Source organism: Rhea americana, unplaced genomic scaffold (genome assembly GCF_003343005.1).
Source record: "Rhea americana isolate MKP2758 unplaced genomic scaffold, rheAme1 scaffold_88, whole genome shotgun sequence".
Classification (NCBI taxonomy): Eukaryota; Metazoa; Chordata; class Aves; order Rheiformes; family Rheidae; genus Rhea; species Rhea americana.
Genome location: NW_028187066.1, coordinates 1,466,417 through 1,490,764, shown reverse-complemented (window position 1 = coordinate 1,490,764; position 24,348 = coordinate 1,466,417). Strand labels below are relative to the sequence as shown.

The following is a 24,348-nucleotide window of genomic DNA, read 5'->3' as shown; positions in this document are numbered from 1 at the left end:
CTGAGGTCTAAAGGGACTTGAAGCCTATCTTGAGAATCGGCCAGTGCAGGTTCCCATCCATCAACAACAACAGTGAAAATAAGACATCATCTCGGAACCCCAGAACACACCGTACCAAATGTGGAAGCAGCAGGTACAAAGGAAGCATAGTTAAAATGGCATTTGTATTTTTAAAAAAAGTTAGCTGACAGCCAAGGGCACCAACATCCTTGGGGGATGTTTTGTGAGGACTGCTGCTAGAGCAAGCAATGCTGGTGCAAGAGCAAAAAACTCTCAAGCACTTGGGAGGCAGTTAGAAGGTCTTCAGAGGGCCAGAAGACAAACTATGGCAGCGAGAAGGGAGAGATGAAGCAAGATGAATTCTGACAGTTATTTGATGACCTGTCCTCGTACACACAGTGTTGACTAGTACCAAAGAAGGGATGATATGGTCTAAGTGTATGGTACAGTTCTTGGTGCTTACAGCTCCAGGGTCAGAGTCAACTGCTAATTTCAAAAGAACTTCTTGCATCTTCAGTTCTTGTTTTCCCCTGTGGGCAAGAGGATTTCAAGTACCAAACATCAGTCCAGTTCATGCTCCTCATCCTAGCTATATAGGAATCAGCTGTGTTACTCAGTCAAGGGCTTTACCCACTGCAACTAAATAATCCTCCAACTTCGTTGTAGCAGCAGCCACTGGGAAAGAAAATCTTAAAAAAAAGAGAAAGTTCAGAGGAAGAAACATCCTAGAGGCTAAAGATTAAAAAATAAATAAATAAATAAACAAGAGAAGAATCGCAAGTAAAGTTAAGCCATGCAGAATTCTTTGGTGGCATCAGAGATGTGCCCACCAGATGGCTGACATAAACTGAATTGGCACAAAGAGTATTCAGTACTCCTCAGTGCACACTACATGCTGACCATGGGAGAAAGAAGAACGTAACGATACTTTGAAACATTACAGAAAACACATTACAGAAAAAAATACCGAAAATGGATTTCTGTTGAGTAAAATTGTTCATAAGCTAAAAATGACAATAAAAATCATGACTATTAACAAAGTAGTTAAAGTCAAAAAGTAAAAGCAGAATTCTTTCTGCTGTTCTCTACTGATTATTTATTTATTTTTTTTAAACATCACTTACCCCTGATCACTTCGGATTGCCCCCATGACTCCAAGCACCAATGGCCAACCAGGTCCCAAGCTGTCACCCTGACTTTGCAAAATCTGCAGCACACACTCCAATTGCTTAATCCTGATATCAGGATGACTAATGTTTGACAGCTCCTTTAGTGGATTTAATAAAAGCAGCTGCAGTCTCTAAAAGTAAACAATAAAGCATATTAAGGATGCTAAAAATTAACAGATCTTTAATTATTTTCATATACAATATTTAACATCATATAGTATCAACCTAAGATTCTTAAGAGTTTTCTAGTTACCTAAAAAGCTGAAATTCACTGGCAGACTGGYCCTTCTAAAAAACTGTTCATAAAGCATCTCAGCAGGACACTCGCATTTCTTTTTTTTTCTTTTTTCACCTGTTATCCAGGTCCTTCAGGAAGGGACCAGCTAAATGCCAGCTACAGCATGCTGTCATATGCTGCTTTATGGTGACCCTGCAGGGCTAGACTAAGCGTTCTACTAAATACACCTTGGAAATAATATCCATTGAATCTCAGTAAAAATATTAGAATGCTTTATTAAAAAATGTATTGAATAGCTGTAATTTACAAAGAAAGAAAATTTATTTTTTGCCTGCCACTAAATCATATATATGCTTCTAAACATTCTGAAATTGTTTTGCACTCATGAGGGTGATCCACAATTCCTTCTAATGAACGGACACAATGTGTAAGCAACACCATTCTTTGCCATGCCCTTGCAAAAGGGAGGGGGAGAAAGTTCATTAGAATGCACGAGGTGATTGTCAATAGTTGTATCTGAATGTTACGGCTTTAGGCTTTATAAACTCAATGGTAAAATTACTTTATGGATATCACTTACTCACTGAACTGTAGAAAACCTCCTCTAGGGAAGATTTTGATTTCGTGTTCATTGTAAGTTCCAGAAAAGTAAAGCAGCTCTTCATAAACTTACTTTACCTGATTTTGTGATAAAGGAGGATCATGGTTGAATGTCAGTCCTGCTTTAATGAGAGAAGTTAAAGCCTCTGCTCCCCATTCTCTCATTCTGGAGTTTGGATGCTGACAGACCTGAAAACACAACAGTGTTTTGTTCAAGGCCATTTTTATTTAACCAAGATTTGAATATATTTTATATATAAAAATTGGATATTTCAAGTACAGTAGACTTTTCAAAAACTACAATAATAAATCTTATACAATAATAGAGCAAATACAGCAACTCTAAATGATAAAAATTAAGTCTGACAGTCAAAAAGAAAAAAACTTATCTTTTGGACAGACATACCTTCTGAATAAGGAAGCAATAGGAAGCAGCGAAAGACAGAAGAAAACAAAATGAAAATCACAGCAGTTCAATCCAAAACATTCTCTAATGTCAATGTACTAATTGCCAAATCAGATAATAATAGATTAAAAAGCACTGAACAACTCTAATGTATGCCTGAAACTCTTGGATTTTATAGTATCACAAGGCCAAACTAAACCTAAGTTTCACCTTCCATAATCAGTGTAACATAATCAAGTGTGGAAGCACAATAGTAACCAACACAATCCAAGCACCTGCTCTTTTACGTACTCAAATACAAAAAGTAACTACATGGTGAATGTAAAGCAAGGCTTACGAAGCATTATTTCAAAAGCTTGACAAAACAATAGTGAACACTGAGTATCTGCCTAAATTTCAAAATGTACTTCTTTTTGTTCTTTGTATCCTAATTATCTAAACCTAATGATTTTGCTAGTTGCTTTTTGTAGAACAGTAAAATAAAAATACCCTGAAAATCTATTCCACATACATAGACATACTATGAACTGTACTCATGCACCTGATTTGTGTCTGTCAAACAAGATAAGAGATCTACGGTTTCCTTGACCTCTAAATGATTATTTCCACCCACCCTTCTAGCCCTAGTTCAGTGACGTGAAAATTCAGAACCCTTCAAGGTCCAAGGCAGGTTCATAAGGCAGATGGCTTTGGATGGTGGACTGCCTCCTTATTAGCCACTAGCAAAACTGGAAAGGAGGCAGAGACAGAATAGGTAACTTCATGTGAAAAAAAGAAAATAAAAGAAAAAAAAAAAGATAAAATTTGAACTGCTTCACGATACTGCGGATCTGACCAGATCATCAGATTGAGAGACAAGGAAGGAATTTTTCCCTTAGGCTGCATTAAATCTAATTTGCAGATGGTGCTTTCTCATTGCTTCTTGAAGACTTAGATTTAAAAGGCAATCAGACGATGCTTGAAAATGTGTAGTTTCTCCAAATGTGTTTCTCCAAAGCAGTGGCAAATATCCATAATGGAGAAGACACTGACGTAGACTGCTTATGAGAAAAACACGAACTCCCAGGATGTGGATGGTGAACATTATTGGCTTGGTGGTGGTGGTGGTGGGCAGCAAGGGGAGTAAAAGAGGAAGCAAGAGAAAGAAGAGATGCTTTTGCTTTAAGCCTTTAGACTCTTTAAAGTATCCAAATTCTCTCCCCTGAAGAAAAGATAAGATTACACAAAGGTGAGCTGATCTGCATAAAGAAGGTTAGAGATGGCCAATCCCTAATACTATAAAAGTATCCAATACTTTCTGGAAAATGAGGAGGAAAATCTCTCTCCTTTACTTTAAGTCCAACCTGTTTTTGGATTTCGACTCTTCTACACATCATTGAGCAAGATAAAAACTTAACAGCTACAGACCCTCACTTGTTTCTAGTTTCAAATTCAAACTCAAAAGCTAGGATTTTTTTTTCCTTGATGAAGCACATTTTTTCATATAGAAGGTAAAATACTTACTCAAGAAACCGATATACAATAATGACAATTATTTTGTTATTTATACAAGATTTTCTTCTATAAGATCACACAAAACATTAGTTTACATTTACTATTAACAACCCCCCCCCCCCCCAAAAAAAAAAAAAAGGTTGTGTGAATCTAATGTGCGAATCTATCTGGTACAAGTAAAAAAATGTATCTTAAAGTCTTCCTAGCTATTTGTTCTACGTGAACCCAATATAAAACCTTCTTGTGCTTTACTGAGTATGAATCATATGTGGAGTATTGTAAACTGGTATTTATCACTGTTTATAAGACATAGCACTGACAGAGAGCATGATGAAGATAAAGCCAGTAAGAGCTATAAAATACTGAAATTTAAGTATTTAAATTCACCTTTAAATTCAAACTAATGTATTCAAGTTATACAAGCAAAGCATATAAAACATCTAAAGTGGGGTTAGATTAAAAAAATAAAATTACCCTTGTAGAAATGCATTTCCACAAGATGTTCATTATCATAAATTAACTACTATTATGACTGATAAAAGAAATCAGTTACCTCCAGAAGATGACCGGTCAGAGGTCTCCAAAGAATCTCAATCCTATGCATGTTAACTAGTCCCGTTTCCAGTAATTTAGCAACAGCAAAAAGTGATGGTTCCTTTGTAAAATGGAATTTGAACACATGACTCTGAGGTAACTGAAATAACGTTAGAGCTTTTCTCTACATTATATTTTATAAATTAGGATGTAGCTAGTCGGCATGGGAGTACTATAGTTCATAAACTGCTGTGATAATATTTAYAGCATCAGTAGCGGGACCAGGAAGCTTCCAAAGCATCTGCAGTACTTCAAGAAAAGCCACAAGGGGGTAGCAACAGAGTACCATGAAGAACATTCTTTTCGTAATTTTTCATGTAGTTTTCTCCTAGTTTGAACAAGGAGTTGAGTCCTAATATTCCTTTCAAATTCTCATTTTTATAAAACTGGTATAACGCAGGACTGCATAACATATTTTACTAACAAAATAGACTTGTCATCATGATTTTTAAAAGTCAGAAATTATATATAAATGAACATTATAGGTTATTCCATTTAAGGATCCCCTTTTGCTTTATTTTTTCTCACTTTCATAAATGCCCTGCAGGAATATGTAAATTTCCATTTATCAAATATATATGTAAATATTTACAATAGATTTATGAAAAGAAAAATAATAATAGAAAAACAATGCATATTCAAAGTTACTGCTACACTGAAATTATTCTGTTCTTCACTGTTCCCGTTTATGCTGATTTTTTATTCTCTTTTTCAACCAATTTTAAATACCAATTACTTTATTTTTCTCTCTCTGCCTTAAAGAATTGAACTGATGATATAATCGTCAGATGTTCTGATGTAAACACTTCTTTAAATTTCTATTTACTTATTTTCTGTCACCATTACGTGTTTTTTTCTTTCTTTTTTTTTTTTTTAAAAAAAAAACAAAAAAAAAACAATAGGACGTTCAGAAACCCTCCTCTGGGATTAGATTACGACTAAGAGAATATACATTCAATTCTCTTCAATCACAGGGTCTTTAAGCATTCTGGGCCAAAAGTTGTTTATCTGTAACCTAATTAACTAAGGAATTTCATGTATTTCTGTTAATAAAAAACAAAAGAATACAATGAACATGCTCAGAGGATTTAGTAATCATATGTTTCCTGGTAACAAGGAACAAGTAACAAGATGTTTCCTGGTTCTTATTTTACAGTCTAGAGCATCAAATCTATTACTGGCTTAATATTAGAAGTAGTTAGCTTAAAAAACAAATAGACAAATCTTCTGCTTGTCTCACAAACACATCTAAAAGGAAAATAAAGAACTCCTTCTACCTTGTTGTTTCCATATGCCATATCCATAGCTTCCAGAGACAAGGAGCAAAGCGCATTTATTAAGTGATGTAAGGACACATCATCAAGATACCTGAAAAATAACTGCTATCAAAGCACTGCCAAGTTTGATAAATACACATTATTTTAATTAAAAGATGAAGTCTCTTACTGTGAGCTTTCAAAAAGCCTTGAAAGTATGTTGGATATAACTGGCAGGTCAGTCATAACTGCTGTTGTCAGAACCTTAAAATGAAATAGATATTTGTCTTATAGATTGCAACAAAAAACACTGCATAATCATTAAGTTACAAAACAATCACGCTTACTGTACTGGGCCCTTCTGCAGCTCTTCCAGGTTTTAAGGCACCCCCAATACCTGGCTTCAATCCCAGAATCCACACAAGATGCTGAAATACAAGACGATGATTTTCTAACAGAGATTTTTATAAAGTAGTAGAAATATTTAAACATGTTATTTTATAATTATTTACACAGAAATATTTAGATCTCGGATATTAGCATTTCAGCAGAGAAACCTCTTCAGGCAGAAATGAAACTAACACTGAGTTAGCAAGCAGCCAGCCAGCCAAACAGAATTCAAAGGAAATGCTATAGCACCCATTCAAGGCAACTCAAAGTACACCATGAGTAGCATTAAAGCTTTTTCTTGCTCACATAAACACCCAAAGCCAATCTATAACCAAAAAACAAGGCATCAAAACCATACAATTATTTCTTATACCATACCTGAAGAGTAGCCAGGACAAGTTGCCACGATGTACCAAGAACAGCTCCATGGCAGTGGGCTAAGTTGAGTAATGTCCTCATACACTGGATATTTTTTGAAGTCAGCTAAAAAAAAAACAATTATGTTGTTCTACAATAACAACGTTTCTAGAAAATGTGCAATCTTATTTATTTTTAGCATTGGTGCAATRCATCTATTTTAGATAAGTAATTCAACAGCTCTCCATCCCTCAGTCTTATCTTTCTGGGGTTGAGCACTTTCCTCCCAGAAAGTTACATTATTTTCAGTGTTACAGAAACTATGTACGTTTTCATACAGGTGTCCAACATATTTTGAATGAAATGSTTATATGGGTCATATGGCCCTATTATTACAGTCTTTAAGCACTGGTTCAGGACAGAAAAGGAGTACAAAGATGTTAATAAATGTTGCCAACATTAAGTCTCTATTATGAGCATAAGAAAAGAGCAGTAATACCCTAAGGCAAAGGCTGCCCTACAAAGGGTTGGAGAACGCTGCTTCCCAGGCATACATAGCCATTTTGTACAAGACCACCTCTGAGCTCTGAGACTGCAGAACACTTGGCTTATGCAAATTCAGAACACTCACAGCAGAAGCTTTCCCTAAGTTTTGAAGAATTTTCAAACTAAATCCCAGAGTTTCTCACACTTGGCAAACTTGGTTTGCTTTAGTAATCGTTTCCTAGTGGAAAAAACAGTGGCGTAACTGAGTGTGCCTCAAACACTTGTGCAAAAGTTATTTTTAGTTCAACATATTTAACGAGCATATTCTATGTGTTCCTGTTTCCATTAAAAGAAAAACACTTCTCCTTTGTTTTGTCATATCTTAAGGTGATAATGAAGAGTATATCCAACAAAGTAAGGGACTTGTAAACTGTGTGGCAAACACTGGTGAAAGTATGCAAAGTTTAAAAACCTGAAGACTTTCACTTGGTGGAAGAGGATCAGGTTCGAGATGACTTAAGCAAATTGGACACACATAAGTACCCGGGACCTGATGGGAWACACTCACGAGTGCTGGGGAGGCTAGCTGCTGTCACTACTAAGCCATTGTCAACCATCTTTGAAAGGTCGTGCTGATCAGGAGAGGAGCCTGAGGACTGGAAGAAGGCTAATGTCACTCCAGTCTTCAAAAAGGGCAAGAAGGACGACGCAGGGAAATACAGGCCAGTCAGCCTCACTTCCATCCCTGCAAAGGTGATGGAGCAACTGATCATGTGTCTGGAAATGGTATCAAGAAAGGACAAGAAGGTAGAGCAGAAGTCAGCATGGATTCACAAATTGGAGATCACGCTTAACCAATCTGATAGCCCTCTATGATGGAATGACTGGCTGGGTAGATGAGGGGAGAGCAGCGGATGTTCTCCACCTTGACTTCAGTAAAGCTTTCGACGCTATCTCTCATAACATCCTTAAGCTGATGAAGTATGGGCTAGATGAGCTGACAGTAAAGTGGAGAAAAACTGCATGAACAGTAGAGCTCAGAGGATTGTGATCAGTGGCCCAAAGTCTAATCGGAGGACAGTACTGAGTAGGTGCACCCCCAAGCATCTCTTGTATGATGAAAGCCTGAGAGAGTTGGGACTGTTTACCCTGGAGAACAGAAGACTGAGGGAGATCTTACCAGTACATATAAATATCTGAAAGGAGGGTGTTAAGAGTATGGAGCCAGACTCTTTTCAGTGGCACCCAGCAACAGGACAAGAGGCAAAGGGCACAACTGAAACACAAAAGTTCATCTGAAACTAAAGAAGAACTTAGCTATTTTAAGGGTTACTGAGCACCTGAACGGGTTGCCCAGAGACGTTGTAGAGTCTCCATCCTTGAAGATATTCAAAAACCATCCAGACATGGTCCTGGGGAGCCTGCTGTAGGCAACCCTGCTTGAGCAGCGGTGTTGGACTAGATGGTATTTATAGGTTCCTTCCAACCTCAGCTACTCTGTGATTCCACAATTCTGTGAATCTCACCAACTAGACTGAACTAGATTTTTTTCCATACAAGGAAAGTCAATCATCACCTTCCAGGAAGGAAGGGAAAAAAAAAATCAAATAAATATTAACAAGGATAGAGATGCGTCCTTACAATGAAAATGATTACTTGCCCTCTATATTACTATCTCAAGGCTGTGAATACCGAGAGGCCAAACACTGCTGTTCCTAAGGGAGCTTTTCACTAAACTTGCCACTAAGTTTTACCATTTAGATCCTCTGGAATAATAATCTATCCATGTAAATGCCATTTCAATGGATTTGTCTAATTTTCAAAAAACAGTGTATGCTAAAATATGCCTGGCAAACACAACATAGCAGAAAATAGGTTGTTGACTTCCTGTGTGGTATTAGAAAATAGCCTCTTGCATTTTATGTCATCCTGCTACTTGTGTGTTTTAAGACTGACTCTGAAGTTTGCTATCTGAGCACCAGTTTCTTTTCCTGCATCATCCAGATCCTCTTTCTGCACTTCAAAAATGAGACTGTCCTACCAAAAATTTCTTCAGCTCATGAACATGAATCATTTTAGTTCCCTTTATTATGTAAGATCACACACTCAAGTTCCCTGCAGCTGAGACAGGAAAGCATGGAAATAACGAATTTTAAATTGCTATGCTTTATTTTGCAGCAAGAGGACTTCAGAGTTTTATTATTCTCGGCTTTAATAGTTAGCCCTGACCATTTCTTAAAATGTATTTTAAAATATCAATGATGATTTGAATAATTCTCCTTTAATCACATTCTGAGATGTAAATCACATTAGAGATTAATCAGAAACCCAGTGCGCTTTTCTAACAAGGAGACAGACTGAGACTGAGACATGTTGTGACATTATTTCACTGACCTAAGCAGAGAACAGGCTACATGTAATAAAGGTCAAACCAGGTAAAACAAAAGCAATAGAAGCTCCTGACTGAAGAGTGGGTGGTAAGCAAGACAAGCACAGTACACAGAACTGAACTCACAGGGGAACTGAAAGATCAAAAACACAAGTTCAAGTACTCCAGCTTTAACTGTATCTTCTCTACAAAATCAGAGTCTATCTTACAAGAACACTTTAAGCTAATCTTTGCATGCAAACACATAACAGAGCTGAGATCCAAGGGCTTTCAAATCAAATAGGTAGGAATTGAACTAAAATTCAGATAAAAGCCTGGAGCAAACCTTCTTTACAGAGCTTTCTGCCTAAATTAAGAGCTTAGCAGAATATTTCAGATAATCTTTGTTTGTAAGAGTGCTGTTTATCTGTTGTCTCTTTTGAGACATAGTAAGATGCAGAAAAAGTCTGTTAAGCAAGACAGAGATCATTTACAAATTGTACTTACCATCACTGTTCCCTGTGGCTGAAGGGCTAAGGGCTGACCTACTGCTACAACTTGCTGATGAGACTCACTTGAGGGACTGATCATTTGAACATTCTGTCCCTGAATAGAATATGCTAGAGGAAAATGAAAAAAATCCGAACTTAAAAGTCAATACTCACTGTAGTAACAACCACTACCTTCTGACAAACAAATTTCTGTTAATTTTATCACAGTACTAAAGGCAGCTCACTACAATCTGATCTTCAGATATATTTAGATTATTACAGCACTGTTTTACAGGGTTAAAGGAACTGGTATTAATTTGTCCCTCATTAACTACAAGGTACGGCTTGCAACCTGTTAATATATGCATTTATATCTGAAATTAAATATTTGTGCAAGCACATACAGGTTGTGTATATGCCTCAATTCAGTTATCTATCTAAAATCACTCTGTGTTACTGTTGTACTTGTGCAATCTGAAAATAAAGGTGTTATATCTGCTATGTTGTAATGTTTTTCCAATACAGGACTGTAAGTGATCCCTTTTGTAATTCAGTTGTAGAAAGAAGAGTAACATACCAATCTAAATATAATAAGGTGAAGCTCACTGTTCCTCTCCCCTCAGAAAAATCTAAGTGTATTATAAAAATATCCAGACTCAACTTACTTTATGTTTCTAACCTATATTTGCAACTTGCAAAAGTACTGCACTTTAGCAGAAATCAGCACCTCAGTGTTTCACAGACTTGCAATCTAGTAATATACTTAGCTGGCGGGCTGAAGACGAAGTTCTCGCACTCATTCCCAAAAAGGGTATTTTTATATAATATTAGAGGTCTACTGTTAGATGCATGTGCATACTCTCCAGGTAACTCCATTTCTGGCTACATAATAATTCAATTTCAAAATCAGAAACAGAATACACTACTATCTAGCATATCCCATAACTTGGTGCCTGTAGCACACTCTCAGGATGTTGGAAGCATCAGTTCATTGTTTTGTAAGCTGAACAGAGTCCAGAATTTAAGACTTGCCATTTACTCAGTAAGTAATATAGTAAGTAATAATCAGTAAGTGATATATTCACTAGACAACTATAGAAAAGATTGCAGTACACACAAATGAAGCAAGTGCTATCCAACTCTGGAGTATCTGCGATTTTTGCCCAGGGACTTCGCAAGAGTTTGAGTGTCTTAATTACACATCATAACAGAGCTTTAGGATAGTAGATCTTCTTATAATAGGAAATTTAGATATATGCTAAGCACTGAAGGAAGTTTTAAGTTGAGAAGAACACTACCTAGCAGGCTTAGTATGCTGCAAGACTAAGATCTGAAAGGCAGGCAGCCTAAATCCTGCCTGAGTATTTTGACTAATTTAATGTAACTAAATCCTTTATGCCAAAGAATACTACACTTGTTTATGTTTGGAACCACATCCTGAGAAAAAAAAGTTGGGTTTATAGTTATTTTAGCATGGACAATACATGTAAAAAAATTAAACATATTTGAACATACAATAAAGGAAATGAATATACTTACATTTGCTGGACAGAGCTGCAGTTGTGCTGTTTAATACAGTAAGGGCATAGTGAGGAGGCAAGGACCCTTTGCAAATGGCAGTAATAAAGGCATCTCTTGACGTGACAAGACCTAATCTTCCACAAAGTGCAGCCATGGTCAATTCTGCTTTTAAAATATTTTCAGTGGCAGCTTCATCAGTGCTGAAAGAGCATGTATCATTTAATAGGAATTAATCTACATACAGAAAAATCAGCTAACCAAACATGAAAGCAATGTGAACTCAGTTTAAAACTAAGTAACACTATAAATGCTGAAGAGCAAGCACAACCAATCAACACAATTCTTTAGAACCACTTCCTATAAAATTGGTCTTTAGTTCTGAATGATTTAGCATAAAGGAGCCTACAAGGAGATATTTAATGCTGATTTCAGAAAAAGGGGGTCTGATAACTAAAAACTCTTTGAAAGAGGTAGTTAAATTGCCACAGTTGTTACCTACTAAACAGCTACTCCACTTCAATGGAAAGATTGTATATGCTAATGAGTATTAAAAAAATTATTTGGTTACTTTACCAACATTAATTAAGACTGAATCACTTCAGTGTGATAAAATATTCAGTTAAAATAAAGAAAGAATAAAAATATTAAAATTTAAATGTAAGTCTTTGAAAATATAATTAACTGCTCTCTATATGTTAGAGCTCCACGTACATCACAAGTATGTAAAACTGCTTTATATACATTAGGGTTTTATGCTACACTTTCAGGGACTTGCATGTAGTTTACTCCTAACAGATCTTCACTCAATCTATCCATCACTAGTACACAAACTTCTCTGGTATTGTCTGCTTACGTGCTATGAAGAGATCTGTCCCATAGTCTCTCTGTCAATTTGAGTATTTTCACAGAATCACAGAATTGGTAAGGCTGGAAGGGACCTCTGGAGATCACCTAGTCCAACCCCCCTGCTCAGCAGGGTCACCTAGAGCATGTTAGACAGGGTTGCATCCAGGCGGGCCTTAAAGATCTCCAGAGAAGGAGACTCCACAACCTCTCTGGGCAACCTGGTCCAGTGCTCCGTCACTCTCACAGTGAAGAAATTCCCCCTCACGGTCAGGCGGAACTTTCTGTGGTTCAACTTCTGCCCATTGCCTCTTGTCCTGTCACATGGGACAACTGAAAAGAGTTTGTCCCCGTCCCCTTGACACCCTCCCTTCAGGTACTTATACACATTGACAAGATCCCCCCTCAGTCTTCTCTTCCCCAGGCTGAAGAGGCCCAGCTCTCGCAGCCATTCCTCATAGGGCAGATGCTCTAGTCCTGAGCTTCAAAACTCAGTTCAAGATATAACTGGGAATACTATCTATGAAAGAAAATAGATACAGAAGATGAAATACCTGGCATCAAGTAGGAGGGATAATGCAGCAAGAAGACCACACCAACACGCATTCACCATTTCTTCCCAGACAGCTCTGCTAACTTGAAAGAAATGTATATACATGTTTGTAGCAGAAAAACATAATTGAAAGTTATTAAATAAAATACTGACATCAATGGACAATGCTCACTGCTGGATTTTTAAAGTGTTTTTTTTTTAATGTATGTATCAAAAAAACGTATAAACACATGTACTATCTAAACACCTGCATTTCAAGTAACATTGCTGAAGCAAAAAAAGTGTCATCWACACAACTCCTAATAAGGAAACTACATAGTAAAGGTACTTTTCATTTACATTTCTCAATGCATCACCAAATCTAATCAACTCCCTTGTGTTTACCACATAAAATTAATTGTACTGAACACAATGCTTACACTAAATTACACAAAAAAACCTACAAAGGTATATACAACTGTTTTAAGGCTTTTTATAGAAAAACAAGCATGCAGAAGTGCATAAATTGGGTACATGGGGTAGACAAGAAACACTATTTTGCAGTGATGGAAAGACATCTCTTCCGTGGCATTTTTAATTCTCCAGGTTCCTGGAACAGTTTTTCATTTCTCTATCCTAACAGGAAAAAACTATAGGTCTCATAGACTTGTAATTTGCCCTTATGATTCCCACCCCTGCCTCCCTTTGCCTTGCCTTGCCATGTTGCTGCACAGGGCCTGCTCGCCTCAGCACCATGGAGAGCTCCCCAGTTGCGTTCAGCGAGGGCCTAAGCCCAGCACCRACACACTTCCCCGGCCCTCTGCAGYGCTGATGCCTTGGTACCAACCTCACCGCTACAATCTCATCTTTCTCATATGCAATGTAAAAACGCTCCAGGGAGCCAAGTCTTTCTGCATGTACATATACTGACTCCTCACATACTGTAAAAATACAAGCCTCTTACTTCTGCTCCTAAAGAAGGTAAGTTCTTCCCTGAATCCTTATTTAACATCTCTCCATTAAAACATCTGTCCTCTCATCTTGTCACTAGAAACAGAATTTTGTAATGTCCTTGGCAACTGCCACATTTCTTTTAGTCAGGATACCTCTTGGTGGCCTTCTTGGATCTCAGTGCTAAGCAAAGTTAGGAATACAGGAAGGCAGAGTACTAGTCCTGGAGAACAGACACCTATTATCACTCCACTGCTGTCCCAACCACACACATACCGTATGTAAAAGTCAAGTATCTTTTTGTAATCTACTGTAGTTCTGTTAAAAAAATAAACCCTAAAATAAGCCCTAAAATTAGAAGTTATTTCAGAGAAACTTTTAAAGCTATTTCCAAATATTTGCTCAAATGCAATTAGAAATGATAAAAAAAACCCTACAAATTACTATTTAATTGATTTTTAACATATTTCAAAATAATGAACTTAAACAACAACAAAGCATGAATTATTTTAACCCTCCTTTGCATAAAACTCTAAATAATCTTAATGATGCAGATGCTAGAATGTCTCCATAAAAATTAAATAATAGAAAAGTACATGTATTAAACATACAATTGTACTAATAAGGTTTTGTTTCTTGTGTTGCAATTTGTGTTATTTGCATTTTCAAATACCTAGGTCTTTGTCTGATTGGTCAGATAGAGACTGCAAATCTTGCTGCTCTGAAGACTGTGCTGGTGATGAGGTTGCCTCTGTTGTGATTTGACTGACTGTTTCAGCCTCTCCCAACTCTCCTTCAATCATGGTAGTGATACCCCGGACAAGATCCAGTAAACAGTGAAATGCCACTGACATGGCATAGCCTTCGGGAATTGTAGGTGGCTCTACTTTGTCCAGCATTTCCAAACTAAAAATTGGAAAGCATTACAAATAAGTGTGTAACAGTATAACTGTGACTAAAAACAATAATAAAAAAAACAAGTTTCCAGACACCTGATAACTACAAACAGGCCCCAAATATCATCCTTGAAGAGTTATAGAAACTTCAGAAAATAAACTACTTCACAAATTAAGTTATTAATTAAAATAGTAAACAAGTCACTAAACAAAACAGTAAACAAAAGAGTAGAAACTYCAAATACAGTATGTAGATCTGCAAATAAATATTAAAATATTAACACATATAAGGAAGTGTCACTGAATTAATTATGCTACTTGTATTCTCATTCTACTTAAAGCTACTGCAAAAGAACCTTTTCAGAAGAATCTGCAGAGAAGAAACAAGGCAGTGTGACAATGTGAATATTATTATGACAAACTGAGAACAGGTCAGATGTTCAATGATCATTACCACTGAGACTATAAAACCGGAAAACCCTGCCACTAGAAGATAATATATGACCAAATATTCATCACCTGCCATCAACTATGTTAAATACACATGTAAACAATGGAAGTTATTTGTACAAAGAGGAATTGCTGACATTATTCATTCCGAATGCCCTGCAATTAAAATATCACTATTCGAGAGCTATTGCCTCATTGCCACTTTTCTTCGTTTTTTACCTTAAAAGCATGTAAAGAACCGCTCAGTTATAAACCCTACAGAAAACAGATTGTAGCTGCTACAGCACCAGTGTCTGCCCAAGGAGAGACAGTCCTACAGAAACTACCTATTAACCCAAAAATCAAAAACTATTTTTGTTTTAGCAAAACCAGACTAACAATTAAGTGAAGGACAATGACTCTGTAAAAAAGAAAATGTGTAGTCATGAAACACACAGCTACATCAACTCAATTTGGCATTCAAGTAGGTACTGATTCGAAAGGTACACTTGAGCCTCAGCTCAGTGCCATGCTACCACAGGACTTCTATATTGTAGTAAGCTATCATGTGACTACTTTGGAGAATGTGGCACTTTATCTAAAAAGTGCTGCTAAATCCCAGAAGCAGTCAAACTATTTGATGCATGCAAACTTTCTACTTTTGCTTAAACCCTCTCTAGTTATTCCAAAACTTGTGGTATGTAGCTCAGTCAAATTGAGGTAGCCTTTCAGATTATGCAGAAAAACAGATTGCCTAGAACCATCATTGCTCATCTACAATCACCTGATCAATAATGAAATTGAAACAGACTATAGCCAACAGGCTACACTCTTTCCTTTATTACAAGCATGTACTTTTCCATTAGCAGCCTCACGGATTGCAGAATGGTTAGAAAAATTTTCATCATGATTTACAAGCCTTTATACAGAAATTAATGAGCAAGTTGGTTAAGTAACAAAAACGTAGTAATGCTGCATTCTTTCCTTTAGGTCTTCATCATCTTTTTTTTTTTTTAATTCTAATTGACTTGAAGTAGAGTAAAACTGTAAACAAAAGGAGTCGCATTTTTAATCTCGTCACCATATTTCATGGAATTTAAAAATAATCTTTGACAAGCTGTGTGCATTATACTGTACAAAATCATAAAATGTCTCTGTCCTAATGTGTACTAAAGTGCTAAAGACGAAGCGGATACTTGGAAAAAAAATCATATTATGTCTTGATACTACAATAATTTAAGAAGCCTATGAAAATTTGTCTTTTTCAAAATTACTATAATTTTATTTTATATTTCTTCTTTCCATTCTGAAGACTTATGCTGATAACATTGTCATTTTACCCATTTTTGACAAGGAGGTCTAAATTTTGAAGGAATTAAACTAGTGGACTTAGTTAACTAGTGTTTGAAAATATTTCTCAAAAGGTTCTTAATTCTGGGACCAGAACCCTAACGTATGGTGCAAGTGTATAAACACACAAAAACATGTATATAAAATAAAATTATAAATTAATATAAATATGAAATTTTATATATGGAATATAACTATATGCTTGCATTTGCTAAAAATTATTCATATTAAAGAAATGTTCTTCAAAGTGAGATTTTATTCTACAAATATTTTTTAAAACGTAACAGTTTTAGCTCCTACAACCTTGAAGAGAATATTTATATATATAAATAATTAAAAAGCATTAATGGATTTTATAGTTAAGACGTGTGAGGTAGAAGTCATATACTCTTATTTTCACACATCTATCAAAATATATTGTTCCATAATAACTGACATACAGTAGAAGCACCAGGGAAAGCTATTTTCTACTCACACTAATGTCCCCCTAGTTTAATGTGTCTCTCACTTGCCATCACAGAAACCTTTAAAAGATATTATAAAATTATTATTTACTATATATAACAAGGCCTAAAACTTAAAGAGTAAACACTATGATAGAATAGTAAAGAAAAATCCAACAGATGCTAAAGCCATAGGGGGTATTTCAATCAGAATCCCAAACATTAACAAAATAAAAAAAAAAAAAATAGATTGTTTCACTGCACTGACAAAGACAGAATCTGTAATACATCTTAACTGCAGTGGAGTCAACACATCCATATCAACTAATTTAAAAATCCTTATATAATCAAGTTGTAAATAAAGATCTTTATTATATATATTTTTAAAATGGATAGTGGTACTTACTAGGTAGCTTTAGCACTCCCTTGCACTGTTACATTCAGGATAGGTATCCAGGTACCTCTGTACTCAAATGCAGGTAGCACAGTTGCACCCCCTCCCATTCCAAGCACTCCTGGGGTGGCTTGTGCTGAGCCAGTGCTTCCTGATGCACTGCCTCCTGTCCAGGGAAACAAAGCGATAATATCACCATTCTCAAAATCTAATTTTAGTTATCACCAAACAGCCTTTTTCAATACTTAATTTTTATGTCGAGATATATGGATCAATCTAAGACCACCAGCTCTGTGGGGGGAAGTGGAACTACTATATTTGTGCTCCCCCTGCTGTCTAAAACACAGTATTACATGCACAGTAATTAATTTAAAAGGCACTGTCAATACCAATTGCTCTGTTTTCAGTCACATTAAAATGTTTTTGTGAAAGGTACAGCAGCAGCAGCATTCATAACACCCTATGAGCAAACTAAACTTAAATGACCTTGATGAAAAAAAGATTATATTTTACATACATATGTGTGTGTGTAGCATCAGACAGACATTTAAACAAAGTCACAGATTTTCTGAATAGCTTCATCTAGAACTCATGAAATTATAGGGAATACAAGTTAGTCACTGGAAGAGTCAACAACATGTCAATCATTAGCCAAAAGGGAACAAATTTCGATTCCAACCCAAGTAGAAAAAAAAAAAAAAGAAAAAAAGCTGCCACAAGGACTTTACAGACAAAAAGTCTATACTTATTAGGAGTAGCTGTCACAAGCTGCTCAGACTGTCTCTCTGTATAGACAAAGGACAGTGAGAAGAGCAGAGTCCTCAATAAGGTACCTCAAAGCACCTGTTTGCATCAGTCTAACAACTTTCATTTTGGTATGTTCTCTTTTAAGGGTATAAAGAGGCTATACTCACTATACACTTTCACTAATTTAGGCAAAACAAGTGCATGCAGAAGCCTATGCACTTTACTACAGTAAAGCTTATCAGATTAGAACAACAAAAATCATATCGCTAAACCAAAATGGTCCAAATACTGCCACTAACAAAATACACAGGTGTAGTTATTTGTCACCCCACTGTGGGGTTAATCATGTAAAAYTATCTTTGTACCAACAGAACTTCTTACAGCAAATGGTAAAATGTTTACACCTGTATAATAAAGGTGTTACAAAGCTTAGGTAGATGCAGCTTTATTTTTTTCCAGGAAAAGGCCACCTTGTTGTAAAACTGAAGTCCAAAAGACAACCACGTGCTCATAAGGCATATACAGTTACCACAATGTTATCACAGGAAATGGAAGATTGAGAGAAAATTAAGTTGCACTGATTTGGTCGTTGTCTGTTATACATGACCATAAGAGAAGAAACAGAAAGAGAAATGCATAAGAAACATGCAGACAGGAAGGAAGAAGGTAAAAAAGTTAACAGAGAAAATGAATTGGAAAGATAAGCCAGAGAAATAGCGATAGCTCTAAGGACGACACTGTATTGCAGTGCTGTTTCAGACTAGGAAAAAACGTAAGTTTGGAGAGCGAATATTTAAGAATAACTTCTTATGCRTGTATTACATGATGAAAACTGCTTGTCTGATTTACCATAAGGGGGTTAAACTAACATAGAAATAATAAAATTGCTSTATTAGCTTCCATACAGATAGCTACTGAACAACAGCTACTGTGATAAATTCCTCCACATAAATGAGGCTAACACCAATTTGGAATTCTGAACACTAACCTTGATGAGTGAGTATTGACATGTATGAGTCATGTATGACAACAGATTTGTCAATGTTTATTAATTAAAGCATAATTTATSTCTACATTTCCCTTAAGCTATAGAAAAAACAGAATTCTCTCTAATGTCCTAGGAGGAAAAGGAAAGACCTGCTAACTTAGATATTGCTTTGACTGCTAATGCAAGAATAAATGACTATGAGAAAAAGTGACAAAACTGATTCAGTTCTTACTGGACAAATTTCTTTTTTTTTAAAAAAAAAAAAAAAAACAAAAAACACCACACATGATCAGGCAGTTTCATTCTTTCCTCATTCATGCACATGATTTGGCGTAACTATGTATACTTGGCTAACTACTTTGATAAAAAGTTGAATAGTGCTGGTGATGCACAGATTTCTGCAGTGAAGAATAGGAAAATATTTGTGCTCATTTCTGAGGCACTCGCTTAGGCAATCTGATGCCTATCTCTTTAGATGCCTATCTGCCTGTCAAAAAGCAATCAGCAGCAGGGAAATATACTGAGCATTTTATTTCCCCTTAATACAACAACATTTTGAAGACAAGGCGATTCATTTTCACATCTACAAAAAAAAAAAAAAAAWWTTTTTACACTATACTTTACTATATACYTCAGTACCAAATAATCCATTTACCTCCAGAGCGGTCTGAGTCATGGTTCCCAGACTGAACAAAAAAACCATTCATGAAAGCATAAATAAATATACCCACACAAATCTACTTTCCTGATAAAGCTGTAGCCTYAGCCTGCCTTTTCTGCAAAGTTTCACACTTATAGAGGCTGGAAACTGTTCGTGACTTCAGTGAGAAAGTATTCAAAGCTTAACAACAAAGATTTCRTTCTCTTTGAAGGACTAACACATACATTACACAATTTTTAAGCTGCTAGGGTAACTCTCTTAATATTATATACTTATCTCATATTTTTATTACTGATATATTATCAGAACTATTATCAAATTATCTTGTTTAAGAAAGCATGTCAACACAAACACTTAGAAATTATTTTAATTTTGTTTGTTGCTTGGCTTCTGCTTTCAGAGCCACGTGAAGAAGCAGAGCGCCATAACTCAGCTCTGACTGCCTGCAAAGGGATTAACAATAAGACAAATCCTTCTTACAAAAAATAAAAATATACCTAGTGAAATGCCAAAATCCTAGCTGCAAGGAAATATAATCAAGTTTCAGTAATGAACTATTTTCTGCCCACAGAAAAAGCAAAGATCATCTGTAAAATACAGATYTTCCTTTCTGCCCTTGGCTTTCTTAATTCAGTTCTGGCCCTAAAAAAACAAGTTAGCTTCTGTCTCTCAAAAGTGAAAGCAAACGTGCACACAGTCTTACTACCTCCCTTGTACACAGCCCTTACAACACCTCAAGAAAGATTAGGCCAGTAGTCAAATTTGTAGCAGTCAAATCAGAAACAATTCCCCCAGTTTCCTTCAGAAAACTTCTTAATCAGGAGCTTGCTTTAGAAGTGGACGCAGCTGCATGGGCAATGCTCTGCTGACTGGGGGCTAAACCTACGCCACGCTACAGGTAGATACTCATCCATTGTAACACACCTGAAAACATCACTTTATCTCAAAGTTAGCTTTTCACCTAAATAAATGCTAAATTACAGATTTGTATTAAACCAAAAGTATAAACTGGAACAATTCAAAATTATTATTATAGGGAAATATTGGAAAATTAAAATGATAGTAAGAACAAGGCTTTACCAGCTTGGTTTGGTGTTGCTGATGTATTCCCTGTGCTTGTGACAAGAAACAGTGACTGGATGAAGGACCCCAGTGCATTCACAATATCACGGAAAACTTTAGTGGAATGTTGCTTCATATCGTAGGACTGACAAAAAGACCTGTAAAACGTTTTTTAAATTATAGTAAGTATTTGACAAATTAGAGAATAAAAGCACATTTTAACTGCAAATATTCAGGTGAATAATAACATTTTGGTTTGAGTAAATGCTTCCTTAATACTGGTGAGATACAGGGGATTTGGGATAATCAYATCACTATAATTCAGCTATACTTGGATAATAAGCATTGTTAAATGCTTCCAAAAAATTATCTTGAAGAGTTTATTGCTTTTAAGTTTCTAAATATTTACAATATTTTAGGAAGTCCTTTCCACCAGAGAAAAATAAAAAGATTTCTTCACTTTAAGTTTGATATGTTGTACCTTAATAGCTGAGGCTGCACACAAAGCCTGTGAATAGATTCTACTGCAACAGCTCTTAGCCACTGTGGTTTGTCTGCATCCAAAAACTTAACCAGCAATGACAGAAAGATTTCACATTCTGTTACCTAAAAGATACAGTTTACAACCATTAAAATAGAAAAAAAAAGCCTCTTGCAAATTATTTTCTCCGAAAAATGCTGTTCCAGATCAGGACACCTATGCTAGCAAGTTTTACACAGGATCTAAAAAGCTTTAACAAGTACTCACTTAAAGTAATGTAAAATATATGCCTAATAATCATGATATCATTTTGCCAAGTTAACATCACATATGTGATTGTATTCAAGAAGTAAAACTCCTTACATACATTTCAACAAAATTCTAAAATGTTCTACAATAAAACAATAAAAAAKGTTTTTTTAGTAAATATCTAAAACTTGAGAAGTAAAAAAACAGCTGAAAAGCTGAAATGTAAGTGGTATAATAAACAAAGAAGGTTTTAAACTTACAAATATCTTTTATAAACTTTTTGCCAACACTTTATTTAAGCAGCAGAAGTCAAAATCCTCTTAGCAACTATTAACACCACAATCAACACAAACAAACAATATAAAAGGATTAAAAGGTTCCTAAAAACTTAACTGAAAGACAGTCAAGTAAATGAACTAACTTCTCGGCAAGCACAAATCCGAAGACAGTTAATAATCTACTCCAAGCAATTATACGAGTAGAATGTAGAATGCTTACTTGTAGAATACAAGTAAACACAAATACACACAAAAGGAACATACAATTCAGACTTTCCTTCCCTCATAAGTCAACTGTTCCCCACAGCTAATACTTTGTTGAACTCAATACCAGTATGTACACAGAAAAACAGATCTGTATAAACAAAATYTGAATATGTTCTTACCAGCAAACTGTAAAACTGCTTAATCAAAACAGAAACTACTCTCAGCAAACGCATACAAATGGGGAAATATGGTTTTTCCACTGGTGCTGGAGAAGATGATGTGCTGGAACCTTGTCTGAATTTGATATTTGGGGAGAAGAGCTTTATAACAAGCGGGCATACCCTTTCTTTAAGGAGAAAACTGAACTCTTGATGCTGAAAAAGAAAAAAAGAAAAATTCACATTAGGAACAAATTACACAAGTGAAAATCAATTCACAGCTTAAAAATAGATCTTCTTCAATTAGTACCCATAGTTCTGATTAAACATCWTATTTACATTTAGTGTTAAGACCAAGCACTCTGAAGTCACGTAAATCTTTGTATAAATTACATGCTCAGGAAATGAAAAGCAAGAACAGCAGACACCATTAAAAAGCTACCAAAAAGCACAATGAAATGACACCGTCAGGTTCATACCACACACTTCTCYTGTATTTTTCAAATTATAATAAGGTGCTAATACATCACGTATTATATAAGTAACTTCTGAATTTAGCTACTGCTTATTAAAACGGGTTACTGAAAAGTCACGGTATATTCACACGGAACAGATTCATACAGTTCTAAGTTACAATTCCTATTGTTTTGCAGGTGGGGAGAAGTTACTGTTTCTGCAGAAATAATGTTRCCACAAACTAAGTTACACAGCTGTATCATCAACAGTTTCATAAATCATGCAAGATAAGGAAATGCATCTTTGGAAGAGATATAACTGGCAAAATAGAAAGTGAAACAGACCTTACTTACAAAGTACCACACATTCTATGAAAGGCAGAAACACACAGAGGTGAATAAATGAAGTGTATGGAACAGAAAAATGTGGGCTAAGTATGTGGTTCATTTCTATTAGGGAAAAAAAAACATGCAAAAATTACACCTCCTCTTAAAAGTAGTATATTGACATATTCTCACTAAGCTAATGAGGATTTAATTTTACTACGCATCAGGAAAAACCCTAATTTCCTTCCAACAATTACTTACCTGTAAAAACACTTGTGGAAAGTCATTGAGGACTGACTCAAGAAGTTCAAGTCCAAATGTCCGGGTCATTTCTGTCATGCCCACGAGCCAGTAGGGAGCATCAGCATTAACCAACTGGCAAAGATCCTTAGAAAGAAATACATTAGCTTTTACAGTCTCTTCACAATCCTTTATTGGGATGAAGTTTYCAAGCTTTCTGAGTTTACAACAAAATCTAAACTCTTTGTGTAAACCCTCCTTTGTGATGAATAATTGTCCACTTTAAAGTTCATTTTTCTCAGATACACCTTTTACAAAAAATAATCAAGCAAAAAACTTTTTAAACAAGTTTTGAACTGATTGTATCCTTGCACAGTGCTCATATTCATTTTGCTCTCAAAAATATCTCAAGAGTGAAATTGGTAAGTAAAAAAAATTTTTGTTGGTATAATGAATACAATCATTAYTTTCATTATACATTCCACATTACAACGTCATACCAAATACAAGAAACAAGACTGCACTATGGTGCAGTGTCTGGCTAAAACAAAGAACCACCTTGACATTAATGCAGACATGCTCACTTAGTTATTAGCTAACATTTATTTTAAAAACCTTTCCTAAGCCACTTTGTCTTCATTTTCCAATCATTCCTCTGGGATGCAACATTCCATTGCCAATTACAGTAACTATGCAAAAGAAAGCCTGAGGCTCTGATTAAGGACCTTATCAATATGCTGACAGAAGATTTCTGAAATTCTATACAGTGGTAGAGAAGCATCCAATCATAACTGCAAATATATAAGTATATACTCTGCAATTACCTGAAAAAGCATATATGCATCTTTAGCACATGGCTTTAGTGTACTGACAGATCTTCTGTTACTATTTCCTTGTACTGCAACTGGCTGTTCAGTAGCATCTATGCAAAAACAGAAATGAGTTTTGTGAACAAAAGAACTGTCAAAATCAAGTACATGTTGAGTGTTCTAACAAACACATATTTTAGAACAATGGTCAGGTAATTCTTCTGTAATTTATGATTTCTATAGAAATAAAGGTTAGATTGAATATCAAAGATCATGAATACCAAGTACTTATTTTAAAAAGTGTTCTCTTCACAATTATCACTAAGTTATTTCATACTAAGTGATCTAAATTACCTGCACCTTAAACGACTCTCTTGCTCCAAATTCCTTTGCAATACTAGCCTTAAGACCAGCTCCCACATTACGAAAAATCTATTTGATATATTGATCATTTGGACCTACGGAACGGCTGAGGATT

At 35.5% G+C, this 24,348-nt stretch overlaps 1 protein-coding gene across 3 annotated transcripts in view; it reads right to left on the bottom strand.

Annotated features, from left to right (window-relative positions):
* MON2 (MON2 regulator of endosome-to-Golgi trafficking) overlaps positions 1–24,348 on the bottom strand; it is a 79,530-nt gene that overhangs the window by 28,964 nt on the left and 26,218 nt on the right. For 2 of the 3 annotated variants that reach the window (XM_085323832.1, XM_085323833.1), the window contains exons 6-22: positions 23,886–23,983; positions 23,083–23,208; positions 22,061–22,255; positions 21,148–21,272; positions 20,685–20,824; positions 17,221–17,374; positions 14,370–14,602; positions 12,768–12,849; positions 11,389–11,570; positions 9,866–9,978; positions 6,526–6,630; positions 6,105–6,185; positions 5,948–6,021; positions 5,779–5,869; positions 4,461–4,562; positions 2,086–2,196; positions 1,125–1,300 (exon numbers count right to left, since the gene is read on the bottom strand). In XM_085323832.1, the coding sequence (XP_085179958.1) occupies positions 1,125–1,300; positions 2,086–2,196; positions 4,461–4,562; positions 5,779–5,869; positions 5,948–6,021; positions 6,105–6,185; positions 6,526–6,630; positions 9,866–9,978; positions 11,389–11,570; positions 12,768–12,849; positions 14,370–14,602; positions 17,221–17,374; positions 20,685–20,824; positions 21,148–21,272; positions 22,061–22,255; positions 23,083–23,208; positions 23,886–23,983 (2,188 nt within the window). The remainder of the gene's footprint in view (positions 1–1,124; positions 1,301–2,085; positions 2,197–4,460; positions 4,563–5,778; positions 5,870–5,947; positions 6,022–6,104; positions 6,186–6,525; positions 6,631–9,865; positions 9,979–11,388; positions 11,571–12,767; positions 12,850–14,369; positions 14,603–17,220; positions 17,375–20,684; positions 20,825–21,147; positions 21,273–22,060; positions 22,256–23,082; positions 23,209–23,885; positions 23,984–24,348) is intronic. The other variant, XM_085323834.1, reaches the window with a different exon arrangement.